A 24,848-nucleotide genomic window follows, 5' to 3' on the forward strand; every position below is an offset into this window, starting at 1 on the left:
GCATTACAAGATGCCCTGCAACAAAATGTTGCATCTTACTTGCAGGAGTGCTCCTGTTCTGCATTTCTGCAACTGGCCTTTCTACTACTCCCCCCCCCACGCTGCCTATTTTTTCTGTTATTTCTTTTCCAGCTGACTCAACATTCTGCATGCTCACTGAGCTGAGTTTTGGGTGTGGGGTTACTGTCTTCAGCTTTTCTATTAAGAGTTCCCCCAAGCATGGTGATACCTCCCTCTTGTGGTCCCATTTTGCCTCCAACCTTGGCGGCACTCACCATAGACCCATTGAAGGATAGACCCATCATGCCACTCAAAGATGCAAATACAACTGTTTTGAAGCAAAGCAACTCAACCATTTAAGTGCGTATCCAAAATAGTATGATGGTAACCATAAGACTTTATTTTCAAGAGTATGCAGAAATGTAAAAAAAGTAGACAAAATAAGTTGTAGTGTATAACTTTTTTTAAAAAAATGCAAACAGAACTCATGATTCCCCTGGGTCTTTCTCATGGCTGAATCTGATCTGAACATTCACTGTATGAACTCAGAAAAAACAAAGCGCTAGATTAAATTGGGACAATGGGTTGGATCCAGTCTTGCCCCTCCTTCCAGATTATTCCTCTTCACCAGCACCACTCCCATGCTGTTTCTGGAGCAACTTTTCAGTGGTAAGGAGGGATTGCCATTCCCTTCCTCCAGTCCAAATGGAACTCCACTGAGCACCGCTCTGGATCCAGCCTTCTCTTTTGTCAGTTTTCTATATGGATTTCCACAGGTGGATCGGTTTCCAAAGCTGTCGGTTCTCAATTACAAGCCTGCACATAAATACAACACTGTCTAATTTTACAAGGAGCCACAAGAACATTTTAAATGTTACCCAATTATTTTGAGCACGAGTAGTAATCATGACTACATCCCATTGCCCAAGCCTCACCCTATTTAGTTCAACGCAAGTCTCAAAAGATTGTGGTAAGTACACCTAAGGTGGCAGCCTTCAGCTTTTGAACAATCCACTTCAGTTCCTTGGATTCCAATAAGAAGTTGATTCACCAGGCATTATCTTCACTTGACAAATGCCACACCAGTTGATGATATGCATAGGCGAAACAGGCAGCGACAGAACTTTCATATTGCTTCAAGTGCAATGATTTTAAAGTGTGGGTTCAATGATACAGGCTAGTAGAACAGAGAGAGTGATGCATCATGACCCAGCTTCTACTGGAGTGTTCCTATTTTGTGTTCTGACTAACAAAATATTCAGGAGAAAATCAACATTTTCAGAAATTACAAAAAAAAGCTGTGGGGTCCTTAATTTTAGAAAAATACCTTTCTTTAGTTTTTGATACACTGTGCCCCATTAGTTATTGGGGGGATGGGCACAAATGATAGAATAATACATACTTTGGATATAAAGTCCCAAATAAAATCATCGGCAAAACTCCCTTTGGTCACAGGATTCATAAGCAACCCACTTCATCCTGAAGAGCTGCTGACTGTTGTCAGCTGGGATGCACGCTTAGCTTCTCTATTATTTTTTTAATGTACAGCTGTGCATAGCCACATTGTCATAGTCAACGTGTGACAACTTGCTGAGAAGCAGTGCCATGCGTTTGCCTCTTTGCTGCAAAACAAATGAGGGGATGGGGGTAGAATACCCAGTGTGTAGCCTCATAGCTAACAGCTGGAGTTGCAAACCAAGAAGACCTCTGCTACAAGTTTACTTTGTAGACTTAGGCAATGCAACTGCGTTCATCTTTAGCAAGCTGGTCCCAAGGAATACGAGGATAACAACAGTGGGGACCCAACAACATTCCCAGGTAGAGGGGGCAGGGCTGGCCCTATCATTAGGCAGAGTGAAATGGCTGCCTTTGGGTGGCATGAAAAGGCGGCAACCTTTTATTTAACTCCTTGTTACTGTATTTTACTGTCAGGGAGGGGGAGGAACATTTCTGGGATTTCCTGACTCAGGGTGCCCAAATGACTTGACTGGCCTTGGGAGCTATACACCTCCGCTTGGGGGGGAGGGGTGATTTGCTGCCCTGCCTAAGGCAGCAACATTTCTTGGGCCAGCTCTGAACATAAGAGCCCTGCTGGGTCAGGCCATGCAGGCCATCTAGTCCAGCCTCCTGTTCTCACAGTGGCCATCCAGAGGCCTATGGGAATCCCGCAAACAGGACCTGAGCGCAACAGCACTCTCCCCTCCTACTGTTTCCAGCAACTAGTATTCAGAGGCATGCTGTCTCTGACCGTGGAGGTAGAACACAGGTCGGGGAGGGAGGGGTGACCAGTAGGGAGATATCCCTCCTCTCCACTGGTAACCTTGGGAGCAAAAAGAAATAGAGCCTTTCTTTCCACTCCAAAGGAAGCATGGGATGGGAGACATGCTCCTTGAGTTAAGGTGGCCAATGGCACGGGGCGGGGGGCTGTGCTCCTGCACTTTTAATCATTGTGTAGAAGAGGGAATTTCAGCAAGTGTACTTCGTCATGCAATCCCCCCTTCTATTTAAAAGTGTTAGGAGCCCTGTCCTCTTTTTTTGTTTCCACCTGGCCTCCTCCCATGTTACGTTTCAGAGGAGAAGGGTGGGCTCAGCCTCTTCACCTCCACAGCTTGGGGAGGGGAGGGTGTCTTCGTTTTGGCCATCCCCACCCTCTCCTGATCAAGGTTAGTGCTTAAACGAGACATTCTCTACAGCAGAGATAAAGCTTTCACACCTATACTACTGACAGACAGAGGGGAAGATGAATCATTCCAAGCCTATCCCCAATGATCTGCAAGGTTAGAAGAAGATTATCACTGACAGACACCCCCATCTCTCCAGACTGACCTCTCTGCATACCTCCATATGGGTCCTCACACACACACACACACACGTTTCCTATATTTCAGGCTGCTGGAAGGATTACTTAGATAATGCAAGTCAGGGAGAGGGAACTTGTGGCCTTCCAGATGTTGTCAGCCACAAGTTTCACTGGGTGACCTTGGGCCAGTCACAGTCTCTCGCCTAACCTACCTCACAGGGGTGTTGTGAGGATAAAATGGAGAGGGGGAGAACCATGTTTGTACGTCACCTTGGGCACCATGTACGAAAGGTAGGATATAAATGTAATAAACAAATGCCAACATCAGCCCCAGCCAGCACGGGAAATGGTATTGGGGATAGTCCAACAACATTTGGAGGGCTGCAGGCTCCCCCCACCTGATGTTAAGATCTTTGAACACTGTCAAGTGCTGTATGAATACTATTAGCAAGTGGGCCCACACGGGGCTTATGGCAAGAATCCCAAAGCACTCCCTCAGTAGTGGATTCCTGCTCCTACACATATTCTGTAACACAAATGAAGTTTTTAAGGGTCCTCTGGCAGAAGGAGGCCACTGCTGGGGTTGAGGGTCCTCTAAGGCAAGCAAGAGTCAGAGGAGGGACAATTAACGGTGCCTGCCCTAAGTCAGTAATGAGTGTGTGGTTCTGTTTGCTCCTTCCTTCCTCCCTCATACACATCCCACAAAAATCAAGGGGTACAGGGGAGGTCTTCTCCCCTTAAAAGCCTTAGAGATCAAGTTCCTTTTGTCAACCAATAACTTTTCTGTTTTTTTTAGCAAGAAGTAGTACAGAGGATTTTGACACTGATTTCCTCCATGTCCGAATAAATACTAGCTGCATATATAAGAAATGGAGGGATACATGGAACCGCTTGGACAGTTATTAATTTTTGGCAATGCTTCTAGAATCTCTTAGCTCCTTCATTTATTAAACATCCTACCCCTCAGGTGCATCTCTGACTCAACTCAGAACTGTACACTAAATTCCATTTGGTCCATTCTTTGAAGTTTTGAACAGGGAGGACACTGGAAGGCAATGATTTGAACTGTGCCAGATTGGTCTCTGGAAATGGTTGGGCAAGGCTGTTGTAGTCACAAAATGGGAGTTAACCTAAGGTGGATTTTCTTCCGTTGTCGCTGAATGTATAGGTTGCAACATAGCTCCTTGTCTACTCCCTGAACTTTGGAGTGTCCCCTTCTACGCAATGCATAAGATAAGAGATACCCACAGGGTTAATGAATTGCTAGCCTTTATCATGCATTTGAAGCCTTCACTAGATCTTCTTCAAAATTGCTTTCCGCTCTCCGTCCTCCAGTTTGCTCTAATGGGAAATCTTGATGAATCTCTCTCTGAAAACAAGAGATCAGACATTCTGCAGAGGAGCTGATGCAGCACATGGGCTAGGAGGAATCGTCAAGAAGTTATTGGTTTGAAACTTGCCTCTGCCATTTAACACATTGGGTAGACTGAGGGAAGCCATTCTCTTCCAGCCTCAAGTCAGTCCTTCAGAGACAATATGGGGATCAAACACTGACCTGTACTGCAAGGTTATTGGAAGGATGACAGCAAGATGCTGCATGTGAAGCACTTTGAGAGTTTAGAGCTACTGTATAAATGCTAAGTAATACTATTTTAAAAGCCAGCTACCCCCCCCCGGAACAATTAGAGCTAGACTCCCTTTTAATTTGCCAACCCTTTGTTCTAGGATCAGTTCTTGATCCTTGGGTTGTTTCTTTTTTTAAAGAGTGTCTAGACATATCATAGTCTAACATATTACAGGCAGTTTTTAAAAATATTAACAATACAGCCTTGTCTTTCAGTGATCTTAAAGGTAAAGGTGTCTCCGCACTTATAGTGCGAGTCGTTTCCGACTCTTAGGGTGACGTCTTGTGACGTTTACTAGGCAGACCGTATATATGGGGTGGGATTGCCAGTTCCGTCCCCGGCCTTTCTTTACCCCCCAGCACATGCCGGGTACTCATTTTACCGACCACGGATGGATGGAAGGCTGAATGGACCTCAACCTCTTTTACCTGAGATTCGACTTCCTCCTTCCGTTGGAATCGAACTCCGGCCGTGAGCAGAGCTTCGGCTGCGTTACCGCCGCTTACCACTCTGCGCCACAGAGGATCTTACCTGCAGCTTTTTCTCCCTTTCTCAAATACTGGAATGTTCTAAACCTAAACAGGTAAGGATCTCGGTAGTTAATATTTAATGGTCAATTAGAAATACTACCCTGATTTCTGCTCTATTTGCTGTCCCCTTTTGCTCTGCTATCAAGCCTCATAATTGCTGCTTGGAGAGAGGGAGTCCCACTGGCTCTCTGCTGTAATCCAGAGGATACAGCCCCACCTTTTATGTGAGCTCATAGCCAGGCCACTCTTAGGTTAAGTGAAAAGACAGCACGCAGGCTAGGGATCAGAGGGGGGGGGGAGAGTGAACAGTCAGTGGAAGGAAGGTACCATATTTCCAAAGGGAGAATTATGGCAATCGTCTAGGATCCAGCTTCCTGTTCCTGCCCGAGAGCTTCCAGGAGCAGCCCCATGGGTGTGCGCTTGAGTCCAATGCTCTCTATTTTGTTCTCAATCTTGTTTTTCAGATTCCGGAGACGCAGAGAGGCATGGATGAGGGTCACTGCAGGGGAGAAGGAAATGGAGGTTTGAGACAAACCATGGAAATAGAAAGACATTAGGTTCTCCTGCTACAGATCTCTCTGCCTTCCAGAGGAGGAGCAGGGGGAGGGGAAGACAGCAGAAGAACCCAAGGTTCTCATAACCAGTGCTGTGACAGCCAAGGCAGTTCCACAGGAGGGATCAGTTCTGATCTCCGGAATAGAAATGCTGAGCTAGAATGCCCCATTGTCTCTACTGTCTCTCCAACTTTGCTAGATAGAGCAGCTCCAAAGCAAGCATATCAAAAGCAAACCTTGAAAAAGCTTCTCACAGATAGATTGCCACAAAGGTTGCAATTTGTTTCTTAGTGGTATAGTAGACAGGGCATTGGACTTGAACTGGAAGAGGAAGGTTCAAATCCCTGCTCAGGTATGACTCACTTCATCAGCTGTGGGCAACCTGTGGACCTCCAGATGTTGCTGATCTACAACACCCATCATCCCTGGTCATTGACCACGCTTGCTGGCCCTGATGGGAACTGTCGTTCAGCAACAACACATGCTCCGCATGGCCTCGACCAAGTTATGAGAACTCAGCCTAGCCTACTCACAGGGTTGCTTGCTACAAGGATAAAATAGAATTAGTCCCCAATGCTTTGCCCTGAGCTTCATGGATGAAAGATGGGATCTGTAGTACAGGAGAATTCATCATGGATCAACCTACAGTAAAGACCAAGTAGTAGCTATGCAGGGGGGGAATTCAAGGCTGCAGTGTCCCTTTCATCTCTACCACCAGCTAAATCTCAATGCAAACATTAACAGAGCATTAAGTATACAAGATTTCAGCAATCAAATGCAGCAGTCACAAAACCAGCAATACTAGCGAAGCCTTCCCATACCCATCCCATTGCTATTTAGGGACTCACACATTATGGGCAGGGCGATGAAAATCAAGAAGGTGGCAGAGCCTTCTAAGAGAGACACCAGAAAGTATACACAGCCAAGGATAGCAAGGAGGCAAGTGCCAGGATAATTCCGCCGAAAGCGTCGCACAGGAGCCTTGTTCTCAGCCGCCCAGACGAACCCCACAAAGATCAGAGTGATGAGGGCACTGCTCAGCAGAGTCAGCATGGGGCAAAAGTACCTGCAAGGAGAAGGGCAGGATGGGTTCTAGGAATCCAGCTTCATTTCAGTTCAAAGGCAGTATATCTTGTTGACACCAATAGGTGGTCTGGTCCTTAGTTTTAACATCTGTGTTTTAAGGAATTGTTTTTATTGTTTTACATTGTATTTTCATTGTATTTGTAGAGACTTGTTATGGGGCAGAAGTCTGAAGGGTGGTAAAATGTGAAATAGCCTTTTCAGCTGTCTCTCCACCACCACCCCAAAACCCCCATGAAATACTCCACCCAAGAGAGGCTCACCTGGCACCAACTTTACCATCTTTCCAGCACAAATACAAGACTATTTTCTTCTCCCAGGCAATTGATTGATTGATGACTTTTTTCTGCAATTCCAGGCCAATTTTTGGTGTGCTATTTTCAGGTGATCATGCTGATATTGCTGGGTGATTGGAGGGTTTTAATAGATGGGATTTAGTGTACAATAACTTATAGTGGTTGTTTATTACTGTTTATTTTTATGGACATTTATGTTTTATATGTACAAATCCCTGAGTGGTTTAACAGTCAGTCCTCCTTCCCAGAGAACTCTGGGGAATATGGCTTTCCTAACAACTCTTAGCACCCTTCACAAACTACACTTCCCAGGATTCTTTGGGGGAAACCACGACTGTTTAAAGTGGAATAACAGTGGAATAAATGTACAGTGTGAATGTGACCTAGGAGACAGGAATGTTGAACTAGAGGAGCTTCAGTCAGTTCTTGCAAGATAATTCTCCTCTACTTCCACTGCTAGCTTAGGCATGTCTACTTGGAAGAAAGTTCCAAAAACTTCAATGGGACCTGTGCTCATATAAGTGTGTACAGGAGGGGGGATGGAATGGGGTATGTTGGTGGTGGTGGTGGAAGCATGGATAGAATCCTGAACAGGGCCCCTCTACACTTCCACAATTCTGAATCAGGTTCCACTTCCCCAGTGTTGAACTGTTGTTAAAGGCACATAAGCCCTGGAAAGGGGGGGGGAGTACAACCTTAGGCTGAACTCTGGCACTGACAACAGCTCCCAGGATCAAGCCCTGAGCTCAATTTAAGAGGGGCCTTACCGCTTGTGCTATGGTTGCCATCCTTTTTAAGTGGGTCTGCTCCTACGCTTTTGCTGGCTTGGAAAGAAACCATCACAAAAAGCTTCAAGTTCTAACTCTGGATATGTCGGATTATTGGTAAAGGCACAGGAACAGTAAAAATGAATGAAAGAAAAAGGTGGCAATTCTACCTTGCACATCCCTTTTCCTCCTACCCATGGTACAAATAGTGATTTCTTAGAACAGGAACGGAGAAACGTGCTGCCCGCCATATACCAATGGACTACAATTCCCCTCATCCCTGACCATTGCCTGCTGGCTGGGGCTGATGGAGTCCTGTCCAACAGCATCTGGAGGGGCCCTGGGCTCCTCCTTTCCTGTGTAAGAGCACGTATGGCCACCTAGCGTGGGTATAGAAAGGAAATCAAATCCCCTAGAATGCGAACTGTTCCCCCTCAAGGAACTCGGGTTTAGGGAGTGTCCCCTAAACACAGCTCCTCCCTTTGACTCCCAGCCCCGCATCCATCCCGAAATCTTGCAAATTCTCTAACCACCGATGACGCCACCTGCCTTTCCCCTGCTTTGCGTCCTCGAGACGCGTCTGGCCGTGCTCGAGCCTTCCCTGCCGCCCCCTGAAGGATTCCTAGCGGGCCAGCCGCCCCCAGCCGCTGCCGTGGCACAGCGGCCGGCGAACTCACCCTCCCAGCAACAGTCCCACGCCCAGCAACAGCAGATAATTGCTCTGGTAGTAAAGGAGGTTATTGATGACCCGGTTATGCCAATGTTGCAGGTCTCGCACGTCAGGGGGAGCCAACCGGGTGCAGCCCAGCAGGAAATCATCCAGCGCCCGAACCGGGGGCAGCCGCACCTCGGACATCTTCACTCGCTTGCAGCGGAAACTACAATGACCACAATGCATCGCAACAACAGACCTCACCGCAGGGAAAGATGGGAAATGGAGTCCTTTGGAAGTCAACTTCGTCTTTGCGACGACGGCTGTTGCTTTCATCGGTTTGGCACTGTAGAGTGTGTGTGCTTTTAAAGCAGACGTTTAAGACAAGTACAGAAGTATTTTCAATTTAATCCATCTGTCTTCTAGTATGGACAACTTTCATCTGCCACACTGTCTGTGATCAAAGCGTTTTGTACAGCAAATCTCGATGCATTCAGTGTAGCTTACTCCAATTACGTGCATAAATTGTACCTAACTTTACTGTTTTTCTAATGATAGACCAATACACTTCAAAGCAGATGCCACGAGGGCCAGCGCCAGAGGGCAGTCAGGTCGAGCCCTGGCCGAGGGCCCCTTTTGCCCAGAGGGGCCACTGAAGGGCCTCTCGTTAGGGTGGGATGGTAGCGGTCCCATAGCATGATCCATGGTAGCGTCAGCTCCTGACCCTGCCACGGATTGTGGAGAAGGAACTGCCAGGCTCCCCCCCCCCCATACAGCTAGCACAGGCTTCACTAAGCCCACAATCACACCCCACCTACCTCTCTTGTTGCTGTAAATTCCATACCTACCATCAACCAAGATGGCGGCAGGGGCTTCCCTAAGGCACTGACCTAAGACATGGGACACATGGGCAGGCAGGCACCGCGAGCCTGGCATAGGCTGGTGCCCAAGGGCCCGATCATACCTGTCACTGGCCTTGATTGCCACTCTTTACTGACATACCTGGAATGTTTAGATTTTGTGGTCTCTCTCAAAATGCATGCTTCGTGTTTCTGCTTTATGATGTTGAAGTTCATATCTGATTTTTAAGCCTAGATAATAAAACTTTCCTTTATTTACTACGATATTGAGGTTTACAATTTGTAGCTCTCATTCCCCCCCCCCTTTTCCTGCTCTGTTCTCCCAGATTGAATCTGGATCTAGGGTTGCCAGGTCAGAAGCATCCCAAAACCTGAGATTTGAGGGCCGGGCCCCAGTGATGTCATTAAGCATGATACATTAAGCATCAATCACAGTTGCTTGGAGCATACAATTAAAAAAAAAATCTGATTGGAAATTAAGATAGAAATCTTAGCTAAAAGATGGAGCCTGGGTAGGGAACATTTAATCTAGCCTACTTGCTTTCAGCCAGAAGGGTTAAGTGTCTTCAGGCCAGGGCAGTCACCAGAAGGGACAAAGGAGCCTAGTGTTGTGGAGATGTTAGATGGGAGCTTTGGGGAGTAAAGATGGATGCTCCTGAAGGCTGCAATTCTAAACACACTTACTAAGGGATTAAGCCCCATAGAACTCAACAGGACTGACTTCTAAGTAGATATAGTTTGGATTGTGCTGTTGGTAAACCTTGACTAGGGTTCTTCTGCAAAGATATCCATATCCAAGCAGGGTTGGCAACCCCCTGCCTGGAATGCCCTGCCCTTATCTCTTAACGTGGCTGCTCCAAACTTTTTTTTACAGATTTGACCCTTTACTTCAGAAAGAGGTCTGAGAAATGAGTAAGAGTAAGAAGTATCTTTTAAAATTGTTCTTTTCAATTCACTCTTGAATGCACATCATACCTAGGGCAGATCCACACCATTCATTTAAAGCACATTCAACAACCATTTGAAGCACATGAATCCCACCACAGAATCATGGGAACTGCAGTTTGTTAAGAGCGGTGAGAACGATAACTGTGAGGGGGAAATGACACTTCCCAGAATTATTTAGGGGAAGTCATGCGGTTTAAATGCGAGTTGGATGTGCTTTACACGTATTGTGTGAATCCACTTAATAAATTTTGCCTGCATGTAAATTGTTTTAATTATTTTTTCAAAATGGAAATGAGCTATACAGTGTAGTGGGTGAGCATGGGCTACTCACCATTTCTCAGCCTATCTGCCCCTCAGGATGAAAACAATGGAGAACCATGACTACCCCAAGGCATACTTAAAATGTAAAGGAAGTATTGTACAACCATAGTATGAAATCAGATACTTATAGGGACACAGCATGACAAAACTGGGCGGAAGTAACGAGTGGGGTACCACAGGGCTCAGTCCAGGGCCCAGTGCTCTTCAACATTTTTATTAACAACTTGGATCAGGAGGTATAGATCATGCTTATCAAATTTGCAGATGATACAAAATTGGGGGACATAGCTAATACTGTGGAAGACAGAAACAAAATTCAAAGGGACCTTGATAGGCTGGGGCATTGGACTGAAAACAACAGAATGAAATTCAACAGGGATAAATGCAAAGTTCTACACTTACGAAAAAGAAACCAAATGCAGAGTTATAAGATGGGGGATACTTGGCTCAGCAGTACAACATGTGAGAAGGATCTTGGAATTGTCGTTGATCACAAGCTGAATATGAGCCAACAGTGTGATGTGGCTGCAAAAAAGGCAAATGCTATATTAGGCTGCATTAACAGAAGTATAGTTTCCAAATCGCGTGAAGTATTAGTTCCCCTCTATTCAACACTGGTTAGGCCTCATCCTGAGTGCTGCGTCCAGTTCTGGTCTCTGCACTTCAAGAAGGATGCAGACAAACTGGAACAGGTTCAGAGGAGCGCAACAAGGATGATCAGGGGACTGGAAACAAAGCCCTATGAGGACAGACTGAAAGAACTGGGCATGTTTAGCCTGGAGAAGAGAAGACTGAGGGGAGATATGATTGCACTCTTCAAGTACTTGAAAGGTTGCCACACAGAGGAGGGCAGGGATCTCTTCTCGATGGTCCCAGAGTGCAGGACACAGAATAATGGGCTCAAGTTGCAAGAAGCCAGATTTCGACTGGACATCAGGAAAAGCTTCCTAACTGTTAGAGCCATACGGCAATGGAACCAATTACTAGAGAGGTATTGGGCTCTCCAACACCGGAGGCATTCAAGAGGCAGCTGGACAGCCATCTGTCGGGAATGCTTTGATTTGGATTCCTGCATTGAGCAGGGGGTTGGACTTGATGGCCTTATAGGCCCCTTCCAACTCCACTATTCTATGATTCTATGAAAATATTTATATAAGCATGATAAGCATGATATAAAGATATTTATAGTGCAATCCTATGTTTGTTTACTCAGAAGCAAGTCCCAATGTATTCAATGGGGCTTACTCAACCAGGGAAAACTGTACCCTGAAGTGATAAGGAACTTGTTCTTTTAACAAGTCTTTTAAGTTGAGACCTTATCCCAGTCTGCGTCTGTGTTGGAATTGCTTTTTAATATGTTTTTAAAGCTTTTCTTTAAAAAAAAATGTTTTTAAAGCTTTTAAAAATGTTTTTAAAGATGTTTTGTTTTAATATATTTTAAAGTCTGTTTTTATTATTTTTAAAGTGTTTTTAATGCTTTTGTTTGCTGCCCTGGGCTCCTACTGGGAGGAAGGGTGGGATATAAATCAAAAAATAAATAAATAAATAAAAATAAATAAACTTCATTCATTTTTTAAAAAATCAGTATTAATTTCCTACATAATAAAAACTGTGATAAACCCTGCCTAATTTCTTTAAAAATAGGGTTGGAGGGGGAGAGAAAGATTTACAACACAAACACAAGTCTGTGCTATGTTTACTAAGTCCCATTAATTTACAGCACAATCCTAACCATGTCTACTCAAAAGTAAGTCCTAATGGAGTTCAATGGGGTTTACTCCAGGTACATGGGATTAGAATTGCTTTACATGCAGAAAAGCAGATATTGGATTAAATACTTTCATATTTCATAGCCCAGGGTCTGACTCTTGGACAGAAGAGGGGAAAAAAGTTAAGCCATATTACTTACGCAAACTGCAAAAATCTTAAAGCCACCATTTTCTGACGTTGAAATTAAGCATAGGCATGCATGGATCAACAAGTCACAACCCTGGCTTCATTGGCTACAATCCTGAAAGGGTGGGGTTACAGCCAGAGCTTTGAAAAGTTACTTTTTTAAACTACAACTCCCATCTGCCCCAGCCAGCATGGGCACTGGATTGGGCTGGTGGGAGTTGTAGCTAGAGCAAGGAATTGTTCTAAAGATCTGTAAAAAACAGTCACGTGGGGGGGGGAGTTGACGTTTGGTGTATATCTCGGGAACCAGACCACCTAGAAACTTAATTTGTTTTTTAAATTGAAGCTGAGAGTCCGAAGATTAAGGAGTGCTAGCCGGAGAGCCGGAGCCCCCCCCCCAAAAAAACCTGGAGATTAAACAACATGGAGGCAATTCTGGCCAGAGGTGAGAAAAGCAAGGGTGGGGCCAGAGTCTCCATTTGCCGGAGACCTGGCATCACTAGTATATACATAATGCATATATTATTGTTAGTGGCTGAATAAAAATTAAGGCTTTTATACTTCTAAGTTTCATTGTACCAATATCTGTTAAGTTAAAATATGATGCATTTTATGATTGGGAGTTGGAGTCCAACAACATTTGGAGGGCCACAGGACCACCACCCCTCAAGTAATTGTTGCATATATTTAAATTCCCCCGATCCTATAAAATATTCCGGGTTTTTATGGGGCGGGGAGCGGAAAAACAGTTTTGCCCTGGGCCAAAATGTATGCAAATTTTTGCATCCCTTTATCTTCTTTAAAACAGACTGCCAAAATGCCACTGGGTGTTGTCCAGTGCTCTTTTTCTGCCAATGGAAAGAAACTCTCAGTGGAACAGGGAAGGGAGGCAATTTTCAGTGCTTTTCCCTTCCTTTTCCTACCGGTTCAAGAGGTGAATATCAGATCGATACCACCCAGTGACATTGCACAGGGCTTCATCAACATGCACGCATATTGCACCATCTTAAGTGTTCACAGTGTCTCAAATGGTATGATAGAACCCAGCAATAAAAAGGCAGAACCATAATCCATGCTGTACAGATACAATATGCAGTGTATGTTCACAAGTTTGTCAGCACACTATGCATGCATTATATCCAGACTTCAGCTGGTTTGGGAGCACAAAGCAAAAACAAACAGGTGAATGTAACTGTTGGCAAACCAATGAATCCATCACAGAAAACACGAAATCTATTCAGTGCAGACCATTCCAGGAAGAGAACCAACTCTCCTGTGTGGCCATGGTATTATATAAGATATAAACACACGTTCTTTCCAAGTCCCACCACCTGCATTTTCTTTCTTCATTCACGTCTGTCGTCACACACACACACTCACTCACTCACTCACTCACTCAGCTCTGCAGCTGCTTTTCAGACTGTCTCCCCTCTGTGTTCACCTAAGCAGGGATGCAGGTGCTGCTGCTCAGCTCAGTGCCAGCCCATGATCACATTATGTGCAGCCTCATCAGCTGTCATGGACCAAGCTGACCCAACATGCCGCCCTGGGCTCCTGCTGGGAGGAAGGGTGGGATATAAATCAAATAATAAATAAATAAACAAACATAAAATGCTGCTGGTACCATACCACTCTAGCTCTGCCTTCTCATTCCCTTCAGGAGAGACAAAGCATCTTCTGAATCTTGAACTTTGTGTAAATGGACAGTCGTGGGTGCATGTATTTTCCAGGTCCTCTATCTCCCATTCTCCTAAACAGCCTGGAGCAAGGGTGAGGAATCTGTGGCCCTTCAGATACTGTTGGACTCCAACTCCCATCAGCCCCGACCAGCATGGCTGATGGTCAGGAATGATGGGAGTTGGAGTCCAACAAACTCTGGAGGGCCACAGGATCCCCATTCCTAGCCTAGGGAATTTGGCTGGTGGCCCAGATAAGCACAGGTTACCCCAGATGCAAGAGGACAGCTCTGCAGTTCTAGGCGCACTTACTTTGGAGTAAGCCCTACTGAGCACAGTGGGACTTTGGAGAACACATACATAGGACTGGGCTGCAATCTTTCTTGGAAGTTGGTCTCACTGAACACAGTAGATCTTGCTTCCAAGAAACAAAAGTTGCCATACACTGCAGTGCACACTTTAATGCCTCAAGTGTTTATATTACATGCAAGGAACATCTTTTTGATGACATAGAAGATCTGTGCTGTGTATATTTAAGGAAGGACTCTCTGTCCATACTGTTGGGAAGAAGGGATTTAGACTACATATATATGGGAGCTTTCAAACATGCATTTCTCTTCAACTTGCACTGTGAAGTAGTTCAGTCCTGCATGAGATGCATTGTGGGATCTTGCCAAGTTGGACTTGCTGGAGCTGAAAAAACAGAAAGCCATGTGAAGAGAGGAGAAGTTGAGGGAGCAGGGGAGCATACCTAATAGCTGGCTAATGATATGCTAAACAATGTGTAACATCCCTTTTTCTCAGTCAATACCTCCCTCAACACAAAATTGCTATTCATTTCCTCCCCATTGATGCATATGAATGACCCTGTTAGAGGACTAACAAAATTCTCATCGCTCCAACTAGGCTAAGTCTGGATTCAGCACTTTCCCCTTTCAGTTCTCAGCCTCCACCCTTTAGAGAATGCAAACAAAGCAAACCAGAAACATTTGCACTTGAACTTTAATGATAGCTCTGCCCCTTCTCTACCCCCCCTAAAATGTTCGCCAAGTGCTGGTAACATCCAGACGTAGCAGAAGTGCTTGCTTTCCTGGCTTCCAAAATCCAGGCTGAACAGTATTTGAAAAGTTCTCTTTCCACCTTCTGGGCCTTCTCACTGGTTCCACATGAGTCGGGTAGCTGAGGAAAGGCAACATAAAAAACAGGACACCCAAGGTGGCAGGACTGAGAGATGAAGGATCAAAGTGTTCTCTGGGTATCTGTCCCACACCGTCACAAAAGTCTTGTGGGATTCCCAGCAGAACATTATTCTTTCTCAGCCTGGGTCTGCAGCAAACATTCCCACATTGCCCTTGAGCCTAGCATGCTTCTGTCTGCCCACAGCAAGGGCTCAGCTGTGCTCAAAAGTCATCATCGTCACATATATCCAGGTAGACGTCAAAGGCCTCACGGTTGCAATTGCCGTCTGGAGTAAAGACATATTTGTGGAAAGTGCCATCCACGCAGATAGCTGTAAGATTAGAAAGAGAAGTGAGACACTCAGGATAGACCAGGAAGCAAGCAACCCAAAGAGAGGTTCTGGGGCAAAAAAAACCCAAATGGTACCTCTCCATGGTGGGAAAAGATTATAGTAATAAAATAAAAAACTGGCAATTTGTTGCAGTAGCCAATATCCACTGCCCTAGGCAGGTCACTTCATCATACCAAACATTAGGGCTGGCTGGCCCTGGGGCATTGGCTGCAGCAGTCCTGCAGGAAGCTTTCAAATGGCCACCAAAGGGTAAAACAGAGTCATCTGCAACCACCCATCAGCACCACTCACCAATAACTGAGTTGACGTTCTTTGAAGTATTCCTGCCAAAAGCGCAGATGCAGGCAGACTCAGCTGGCACAGTGAAGCTGGCCAGACTCCACTGAGAATCAACGTACTGGCCTATCATGGGCCCAACCTTTCCCACACGTGCTAATCTGCGAGACAGGGAGAAGGAAGAGGGTCAGAACGGCACGGAGAGCAATGCTTTCCTTTTGAGTGCACTGACCCTCTACCTACGCTGAACGGCGATTTAAGCGGGTGTCCTTCAGGGCAAAGATGTGGACGGTCCCTTTGTCGCTGGAGGCACAGAGAAATGAAGAGTCATGGCTGAAGTTAATGCTGTGGGGAAAAGACAAGGAGATGAGTCGGGTTTTCTGATTAATAATCCCTTGCCTGCCACTGTGTCTACATAATGACAAATGTCCTGGTAAGTACAGGCACCATCACAGAGCTTGTAGCTGAAGCACCACAAAAACATCTCACTGGCACTCCTAGATATTGCTGGACCTCAACTCCCATCTTCCCTGGCCACTGACCATGCTGGTGGGGGCTGATGGGAGTTGGGAGTCCAAGAACATCTGAGAGGGCCACAGGTTGCTCCATCCCTGAAAAGAACTGTACTTGTTATTCTTTCAAAACAGCCTTTTAAAACTTCTGCTCATCTTTGATTATGAACCACCCGAGACAGAGATTCTCAAACGGTCATCACAGGACCAACGGTGGCCCGCAGTTCACAAAGTTATCAATGGGTGAGATGCCTGTGTCAATGGAGACTGAAAAAAGAGCACTATGGAGGCATGCAGCGCAGGGGTTGCAGCATTGCTAAGTGATCTAGCACTTATAAAAGTGTTTCTTAGGTGTACTCAGTGGCTGAGGAGCTGGTGCATGGCTGGGAGTGAGAGAGCTCTCACCAGTACAAGGTAGCCGGATCTGTTCCTCTCCTGAGCTCCACAAGCTTCTCCTTGGTCTGTGTGTCAAAGAGGCGGATGAGGGTCCCTTTCTTAGAGGCAGAGGCCACAACGGTGCCTTGCTGGTTCAGAGAGATGCAGGCAATCTCACTCTGATGGGCATTGATGGTGAATGGGGCGGATGAGGTACCAGGCTTGGTGCTGGAAAGATCCTAAGATAGGGACAAACCAAACTAGAAAACAAAGCCCATGATCCAATACTTGCTTGCTCTGACTCATGCGGTTGAAGGGTAGGATCCTACATGGACCAGTGGATAGCATGCTAGTCTTTGATATGGAAGATCTCCGCTCAGCCGCAGACATCGGAGGTTAGTTCAGATGGAACATTTCCCCATCCTCAGAACCATGGTTGGTGAGAGATGATAATACGGCACATGCTTGCATGCTCCCTTCCCGCCTTGACTTATGGATGTTTGTGTGCGCGGGCCAGAACTCCAGCGAAGTGCCACCCCGCCACTCCCAGTCCACACCATCGGCAGGCAGTCTGTCTGGCGGTAAGGATTACAGCCCTAATCAGAGCTGTGTACACACAACTCCCCTGCCACCCCTGGCTTTATTATGCCAACCCAGCCCCCGACATTTGTACATGATTAAGCCAGTGGTTGTGAGGAGTTTGTATGTCCAGCCTGCTCTGATCGGTGCTGGCTTCCCCCTATTGTCCCTACAACAGGCAAGGGATGACAGTGGCAGGATCAGCAGCAGCGGTGGTGGGCTCTGCCGGGCCCTCTGGGGCACTTGCCCCAGTATGTCATGTGCTGGTACTGGGCCTGTAACTGAGGGGAGGAGGGAGGGGGAGCATGTGAGCCAAAAGTCTGGGCAGAAATGACCAAGCCATAATTTAACCATTAAGAGAGAACTGATCCCATGTGTCCACCTTGGGCAAGTTATTGTCTGTCACATATATAATGGAAGCAACAGAAACCACCTACACACTCAAGGTTGTTTGTGGTGGTGGTGGTGATGGTGGTGGTGGTGTGTGTGTGTGTGTGTGTGAGAGAGAGAGAGAGAGGGGGGGCACTGGGTTGTATCCAAAGCAGGACCAAGTTAGGGTCCCGTCAGCACAAGGACTTCCACTTGCACAACAGCACTTTCTCCATTCCCCTCCTCCTATATAGCCCCTAAATCTGTTCTACGGGTTCTGCCAAACCTCCAGAGCAGATTTGGGAAGGGCGCAGGCTGCATGTGGGCTGAGGACAGGGGGAAAGTCCTGTTGCACAAAAAGAAATCCTTGTGCTGAAGGGGCTTGGAAGGTGAATCCTGCCCACTGGTTGGTAAAACCTAAGAAGGGTTGGGAGGTAACAATGCTGGGCATGGACCAGGCAAGATTTTCTGTGATCAGAAAAAAGGGCAATCAGTGCCTGACACCACTTTTCGCTCATCTCCACGGAAGAAATCATAGATACATAGATAGGAGAAAATATAAAGAAGTCATTGTGCAACTTCCACTTGTGCAGTGGAACTTCCCCTCCCCTTCCTATCCCTGTGTGCCTCCTGCACCCCTCGAAATCTGCTCGGGAGGGTTGCCCAGAGCGAATATGAGTGTGTGCGCATAGAGGGCACATAGGGGGAGGAGACAGAGGGGAAGTTCCACTACGCAAGCAGAAGTTGCGCCATGACTCTCATTGGATAAAACCCATAATATATATGCAAACTGCTTGATTTGTAAAATATATACATATTGCTTTTCATAGTACAGGACACAGAATTCTGAATTCTTTCAACACTAAGCCTATGCAACCCTGTTCACACCCTGCCTATGACCGATTATCAAGCAATCTGTGGCCATGGTTGCTTAAATTAGTAAAATAAGCAAAGCTTTTAACTATTAATAATAAAACTAGAATCTGCAAATGAGCAAAAACGTCCAATAACTGAGTCAAGAAACGTAAGTTCTGCCTGCAAGCGTACAGCCTACAACCAGCCACCAACAGGGCAGGTCTCTGCCTCAAGGAGCTTACAAACTAAGGGCTGTATCCTATGCTGCAGATCCACAGGTGCGAGGGACTTCCATGTGTTCAACAGAACTTCCTTTTCTATTCCCTCCAGCCCACCCAACACCCTCAAAATCAGTTCTGGGGGGTTAGGGGATCCTCCAGAGCAGATTGTGAGGGCGCACAGGGAGAGGAAAGGAAACAGAAGTCCTATTGTGCCAGCAGAACCCCACTGGCACAACACCAGACACAATCGTTGATGAGTAATGATAATCTCCCCTCTTGTATTACATAGGAATGAGATACACTGCCATTGGTTCTGGATGGGCCAGGTTTTGTTTTCCCATTAGAAAGATGCTTGGTACTGTTCAACACAGGCACTCGCTAAATATCAAATCAGAGCAAAAACAAGCCATCCCTGACTAAGGAAGGGTCTGTTGGCAAGTTCTCCTATGCCTTCCATTTCTACCCCCTCCTCCTGGCACACTTACCACTAGCTGCAAGCTGCCACATTTGTGCCCAGGGAAAACCAGCAGCTGCTTCTCCAAGCTAGGACAGAGATCACAGAGACCTGAGGTGACAGGGAAAAGGAAACACAAAATACAGAAAGACAACAATCAGAGCTGGACTCAATTCTTGTACATGACTAGGGCTGTGTGGAGGTCTGGTGCTGCAAGGCAGAAGGGTAGGCTGTTCAGGTGGAGGAAGCAGGATAAAGTGAGAGAGGGTATGGTTCATACCTTTGGGGTTGTCTCGGGTGTCAAACTCAAAGAGCTTGGTGGGGTTATCAGGGAAGGAATAGACATAGATTCGGTTCCGCAGCACAATGATGATCCTGGAAGGTGAACAAAACAGAAGTAGAGAATTAAGTGGATCATCATTTGAACTCACTCTCACTCTCTCTGTGTGTGCGCATGTATATCTGAGAATTGTTCTGCAAAGGATATAGCTGTCCTGGAAAGGTGTTGTTGCATTGACGGTAGAACTGCACCACAGGCTATGGCACACATTTTTGAACCATAAAAATTTCATTTCTTTATATCCATGGAGGACTGATGCAAGAACCCATGATGCAGGACTGCTATGTACACAGCTTACATTCTGGCAGATTTTTGGTCAAAAATGTAAACATTTCTCTCTCTCTCTCAGGTTTGGCACATGCAGAGTACAACGTGCTGTTGTTTCTAATGTAGAGATGTGAAGGCTCAGGAAAAAAAAGAAAAAATGAGGAAAAGAGTTCCCCCCAAAAAATATTTTTCTGGTTTTTTCCCAGGCCTTCACATCTCTATCCCACGCAGGCAGAAAAAGATCACTTGGAAAAAACCACACATACACCCCAAGTTCTGAGCAGCAAAAATATGGCAGCAAAAATAGGACCAAAAATATGCAGATAGTATTCAGGGGTAGGACATCTGTGATATAGCTGTATATGTTCTCCTCTCATTGCCACTTGCTGAGCATTCCTGATCTCCTATGCATATGCTCCCACCACTCATCTTCTACTCTGCTGCTTCTTTAAAATAAAGCTGAAAATTTATATTGGGTCTTTAGTGTTGTGGCACCTACCCTTTCGAATTCTCTCTCCTTAAATATTAGACAGGTACCATCTCTGTTGTCGTTTCAGCACCTACTTAAGTCCTTCCTCTTTCAACAAGCCTTTTAAGTACAGACCTTCATCCCAACTGCATCTGTACTGGAATTGTTTTAAATACATTTTTACTGTTTTATCACTTCTTGTTTGCTGCTCTGGACTCCTCTGGGAGGAAAGGCAGGACATTTAATAAAATTATATATATATATATATATATATATATATAACATTTGTATACCATCCCATAGCCGAAGCTCTCTGGGTGGTTTACAACAATTATTTAATACATATATATTAAAATGTAATAAAATATAATTAATAAATAAATAAAATGCACACATTCATGTATGCATTCTACTGTGGTCTGGCATTTTACAGAAAAACTTTTTTAAAAAATTGGATACTGCTACTTTCCATTGATGCTTCTGTTTTATTATGATAAAATCATGAGTGCCGTCAAATTGTTATGGCCACTCACTTCAATAGATAAAATCAGTGTATACAGGATTCATTCTGTGGCATGGATATGCACAGCTGAGCTTGAAGCATAACATTTGAACTTTCCTGGGTGCAAAGCCACGATGTGGAGACATCAAATATAGACTACTAGAAATGAGGAGAGGATGCCTTCATCTATCTCCAAATTCTCCCTCTGCTGTGAACAATATGTCTCCATGCAACGCATCCCACCTAGGCTCCAGAACCAAGTGAAACAGGATGAATCCCATACATACTTGTCATGCCTCATGCGGACAGCCAGTGCCGGCTTGGTGAAGGTGAACTCCAACACCAATTTGTCTTTGCCCTCTTTCCCTTCACGGGCATCGTCCCAGATCAAGACTACAAAGGAAACATTGGGCGGGGGGAGGAAGAAAGTCATGGCAAAACAATAAGGAGATAGCTTTTCCCTGTTTAAAGGTTATAAATATTCAGCAATATACATTAAGCCATTATATATATCCAGGGGTCCCAAATATGCAAGACTGCTTTGTTCCAACTCACTAGACTCACTCACTCTGCTCCCTTGAGGTACACATACCTGAGATCTCAGAGAATTTGGGATTGCCACCTCCACCCACAATAGCAAGGAGATTAGATCGGTGTAACATTTCAACCAATCCGACACTGCCCACCTGTTCATGATCTGGCAAAAGGAGAAAGAGAGAGGGGCACTTTTAGGGCACACACCTGGGTTTGGAAGAAACAGGTGTTCCACCAGCTCATTTTCAGGCCCCTCCATTTCTTACCAAGGTGTCCTTTCTCCATGAGAGGTTCCACATTATAAATCCGAACACCAGTCTCCATAGCACAGCAGAAGCAGCCTACAGTGAGAGAAGGATCAAACTTGGTTTTATTGTAATTTTATTGTCATTTGCTGCTTTGAATTTCTTTTGCGGGGGAATGGGTAAAGAGCAGGATATCAAATAAATGAAATGAATGTGCACTGTGAATATAGCACTCCAGGGCTTAGTTTGAGTCAGGATAAAGTCCTGAAATTGACTATCAGTGTAAGGGACCAGTTCTAAAATATATGAAACAATAAAGTAGGTCTCTGAAGAGATGCAAAGTGTATCTCCATCACAAATTAGTAACCACTGCACTCTCTCCAAACATTTAGGATTATGCAGAGAGTTTTGAGGTAGGCTTGAACCTCACAATTTAGAAATTAACCACTATGCAAACCATTAGTCGGAGGCAGAGACTGCCTTCAGATGCTGGGCTCAAAGTGCTTCTCCTTAGGACCCAAGATCCTTCGGTTCTCCAAAAAGGGAGGAAAATTACGTTGGGGCTGGGAGATCACAATTCCTTGTAAAAGCGTAGTAGAGCATCTTGGTGATCCAATAGAAGGAGATCACTTACTCTGATCTTGGTTGAAGCGCAGGCTGTTGACCCCACGTTGCTGTGCCATGATGAGCCCTGTGGGACAATGCATCAACTGGAGCAGGCACACAGGAGTTGCCTGTTTCTGTTTGCAGTTTCCCAAGGTGACGGTCATAATGACAGGAAAAGAAAGAATTCAGAATCAGAAATCAACACAAAGCAGCCATGCCAAGGGCATGCCAAGTAGCTCCAATACTCTTTTGTTCCATTTTTCCCATAGACACCTCCCCTCTTCCACCCTACAGATCTTGTCCTAGGTCAGTCTTATCTCTGACTCCAGTTACTGCCAGTCCTGCCTCTCCACATACAAGGTCGTCCCTTCAGTCTATCTTCAATTCCCTCTATTGCCCATAGCAACCCACATGACCCTCATATTCTCTCTGTTGGCCCCAGATCCTAGTCCTGGCTCCCACTCTTTCCAGTCAGCCATCTCTGAAATGGGCCACTTCCTTACTGGATCTTTCCACTTCACTCAAGTCGTATTATACCACAGCCTGTGCCAGTGGGTTCTTCCTACCCATTTTGAAGGTAATTCTCTATTTAAAAAACCCCCGAAAGTGCCTTCTCTGACACCCCACCACCACCGACCTACAAAGTTACAGCCAGGCCCCGAACCTCTTTCTTCCTCCCCTCCAAACCCTAAGACACACACACGCACGCACAACTCAGTCTTACTTAATTCAGATCCAGACGCGTCACTTCCATTTTTTCCTTACCCCCGAATCTGAACGAACGAACGAACACTCCCCATTCCCTGTCCGTTCCTCACCTGGAGCGCTCCCTCCCTTCCTTATTTACATCTAGTCCTGTTTCCCACACGGTAAACATCAGCCGCCAGTCCAGGCTTGTTCTGCCAGGCCACAGAGAGCAGGCACAGAGCGGCTCCCTATCACGTGACCCAAAAAGCATTGAAGTCTCAATGGCCATGTTGGAAACTACAAGAAGGAAAGTCGTCGGAGCTCCCTCAGAGCACAAGCAAAACCTTTTTCGCACAATGCGGCCATTTTTGAAACTGGCAATCTCCAAGCCGTTCAGCAGCACTGTCTGTTTTGGCGGTTTGACATTTGATCTACAAGCAAAGCTACTTATATTTTAGCTTCAGCAGCTCTGTTCTGGCAGCGGCACTGTAGCTTAGCAGTACTTAGATAATTCCTAAACACAGTTAATGAGTATGCCCCACTGAACAGTGCAAGGCCTAAATGAATTTGGTTAGGATTGTACTAGGATTATAAACTAGGTTTACAGTTCACCCTACAGAGCAAGCAAGACAAGTGTCATATATATATATATATGTATATGTATATATGTATATATGTATATGTAAGATGTAGACTGCTTTCTCCTTATTATTATTACGAGAGTGGCTGTATATACTATACTGTCAGCGGGGATTTTTCACATTCCACAATGTTAAATGGAAAATACCCCCCATGCCATTCTGAGGCTTCCCATAAGCTCATTTCAAAACAAAACCTTACAAAACTTATAGTTCTGAACTCAGAAACGCTTGCTTAACAACCCTGTCAATTTTCATGGCGATACACAACACAGTTAGAGAGAATCGAGAGTTCAAAGTCTAAAAAGAGAGAAAAAAACTCAGAGCCCTTTTGGACTTTTTTCTGCCAGATTTCTCATAATCTGTTGAAATTCATTAAAAATCAGCCATGTTCACAGAGTACCTGTAATCCTAATACTGACCTTGCCCCATACTCTGACCTTCATCTGCTGCAGTTTAAAAGTTAAAAAAAATGCCTGGTTGATTTTTAATTAATTTAAGAAATTTTGGCTGGAAGCCTATTATAATGCGGGGCATGCTCAGTAAGGACCGTCAGTGTTCTAAAAGCCTCACAGCTGCTGGGCTTGGCTAATAAGAGGGCCACACCCACACCAGACTTGATTTCACTTGAGACAGTCATGGCTTCCCTCAAAGAATCCTGGGAAGTGTAGTTTGTGAAGGGTGCTGAAAGGAGACTCCTGTTCTCGAGAGAATGGTTTAACAGTCAGCCACTCTGATTAAAGGTCTGTGAGAGAAACAGGGCGTCTCCTAGCAACTCTCAGCACCCTTCACTAACTACACTTCCCAGGATTCTTTGAGAGAAGCCATGATTGGCTTTGAGCCATGGCTTTGAAAGAAGCCATGATAAATTGTTTTAAATTGTTTTTAAAAGATGTTTTTAAATTTGTATATTTGTTTTTAATGTTTTTAGTTATTGTAAACCGCCCAGAGAGCTTCGGCTATGGGGAGTAGGGTTGCCAGGTCGGAACCATCCAAAAACCTGAGAAAATGGGGGTGGGCCCTAGTGATGTCATGGGGCGGGCCCTAGTGATGTCACAGGGCAGGCCCTAGTGATGTCATGGGGCGGGCCCTAGTGACATCATGAAGCATGATACATTGTATCAACCACGCTTGCATGCAGCATACCATTCAAAAAAAATTTTCTGATTTGAAATTAAAATAGAAATCTTACCTAAAAGAGGTCCAGCTGAAGTGACAAGGTCATTCCTTCTCACCATCTTAGGGAATATGGATGGAAAATGGAAATGGAATGCCTTCAAGTCGATCCCAACTTTTGGTGACCCTATGAATAGGGTTTTCATGGTAAGAGGTATTCAGAGGTGGTTTACCATTGCCTTCCTCTGACTTTGGACACATATA

The 24,848-nt window shown here is 45.3% G+C and overlaps 2 protein-coding genes across 7 annotated transcripts; both read right to left on the reverse strand.

Annotated features, from left to right (window-relative positions):
- Positions 1 to 366: 366 nt before the first annotated feature.
- On the reverse strand, positions 367 to 8,599 carry PRAF2 (PRA1 domain family member 2). 3 transcript variants are annotated; one of them, XR_009761147.1, is made up of 5 exons: positions 8,333 to 8,599; positions 6,358 to 6,575; positions 5,283 to 5,454; positions 4,049 to 4,169; positions 368 to 816 (listed from the first exon to the last, which is right to left on the reverse strand). XR_009761147.1 is itself a non-coding variant. In XM_061614278.1 (4 exons), the coding sequence occupies exons 1-3, from the start codon at positions 8,551 to 8,553 to the stop codon at positions 5,315 to 5,317; spliced, it is 579 nt and encodes a 192-aa protein (XP_061470262.1). In that variant the 5' UTR covers positions 8,554 to 8,599; the 3' UTR covers positions 367 to 4,169; positions 5,283 to 5,314. The 3 variants fall into 3 exon arrangements, 2 of the variants coding, with proteins under 2 accessions (XP_061470262.1, XP_061470263.1); XM_061614278.1 differs by having other exon boundaries at positions 367 to 4,169; XM_061614279.1 differs by lacking the exon at positions 4,049 to 4,169 and having other exon boundaries at positions 369 to 816.
- A 6,393-nt stretch (positions 8,600 to 14,992) lies between these two features.
- WDR45 (WD repeat domain 45) lies at positions 14,993 to 24,015 on the reverse strand. Of its 4 annotated transcripts, none has more exons than XM_061614273.1 (11): positions 23,891 to 24,015; positions 22,172 to 22,277; positions 21,559 to 21,633; positions 21,351 to 21,455; positions 21,046 to 21,151; positions 19,461 to 19,555; positions 19,212 to 19,291; positions 16,733 to 16,941; positions 16,059 to 16,160; positions 15,831 to 15,976; positions 14,993 to 15,518 (listed from the first exon to the last, which is right to left on the reverse strand). In XM_061614273.1, exons 1-11 carry the CDS (start codon positions 23,912 to 23,914, stop codon positions 15,409 to 15,411), a joined length of 1,158 nt encoding a protein of 385 aa, XP_061470257.1. In that variant the 5' UTR covers positions 23,915 to 24,015; the 3' UTR covers positions 14,993 to 15,408. The 4 variants fall into 4 exon arrangements, with proteins under 4 accessions (XP_061470257.1, XP_061470260.1, XP_061470258.1 ...); XM_061614276.1 differs by lacking the exon at positions 23,891 to 24,015 and adding an exon at positions 22,909 to 23,119; XM_061614274.1 differs by lacking the exon at positions 23,891 to 24,015 and adding an exon at positions 22,962 to 23,118.
- Between the last annotated feature and the right edge of the window lie 833 nt (positions 24,016 to 24,848).

This window comes from Rhineura floridana, chromosome 3 (genome assembly GCF_030035675.1).
Source record: "Rhineura floridana isolate rRhiFlo1 chromosome 3, rRhiFlo1.hap2, whole genome shotgun sequence".
Lineage (NCBI taxonomy): Eukaryota > Metazoa > Chordata > Lepidosauria > Squamata > Rhineuridae > Rhineura > Rhineura floridana.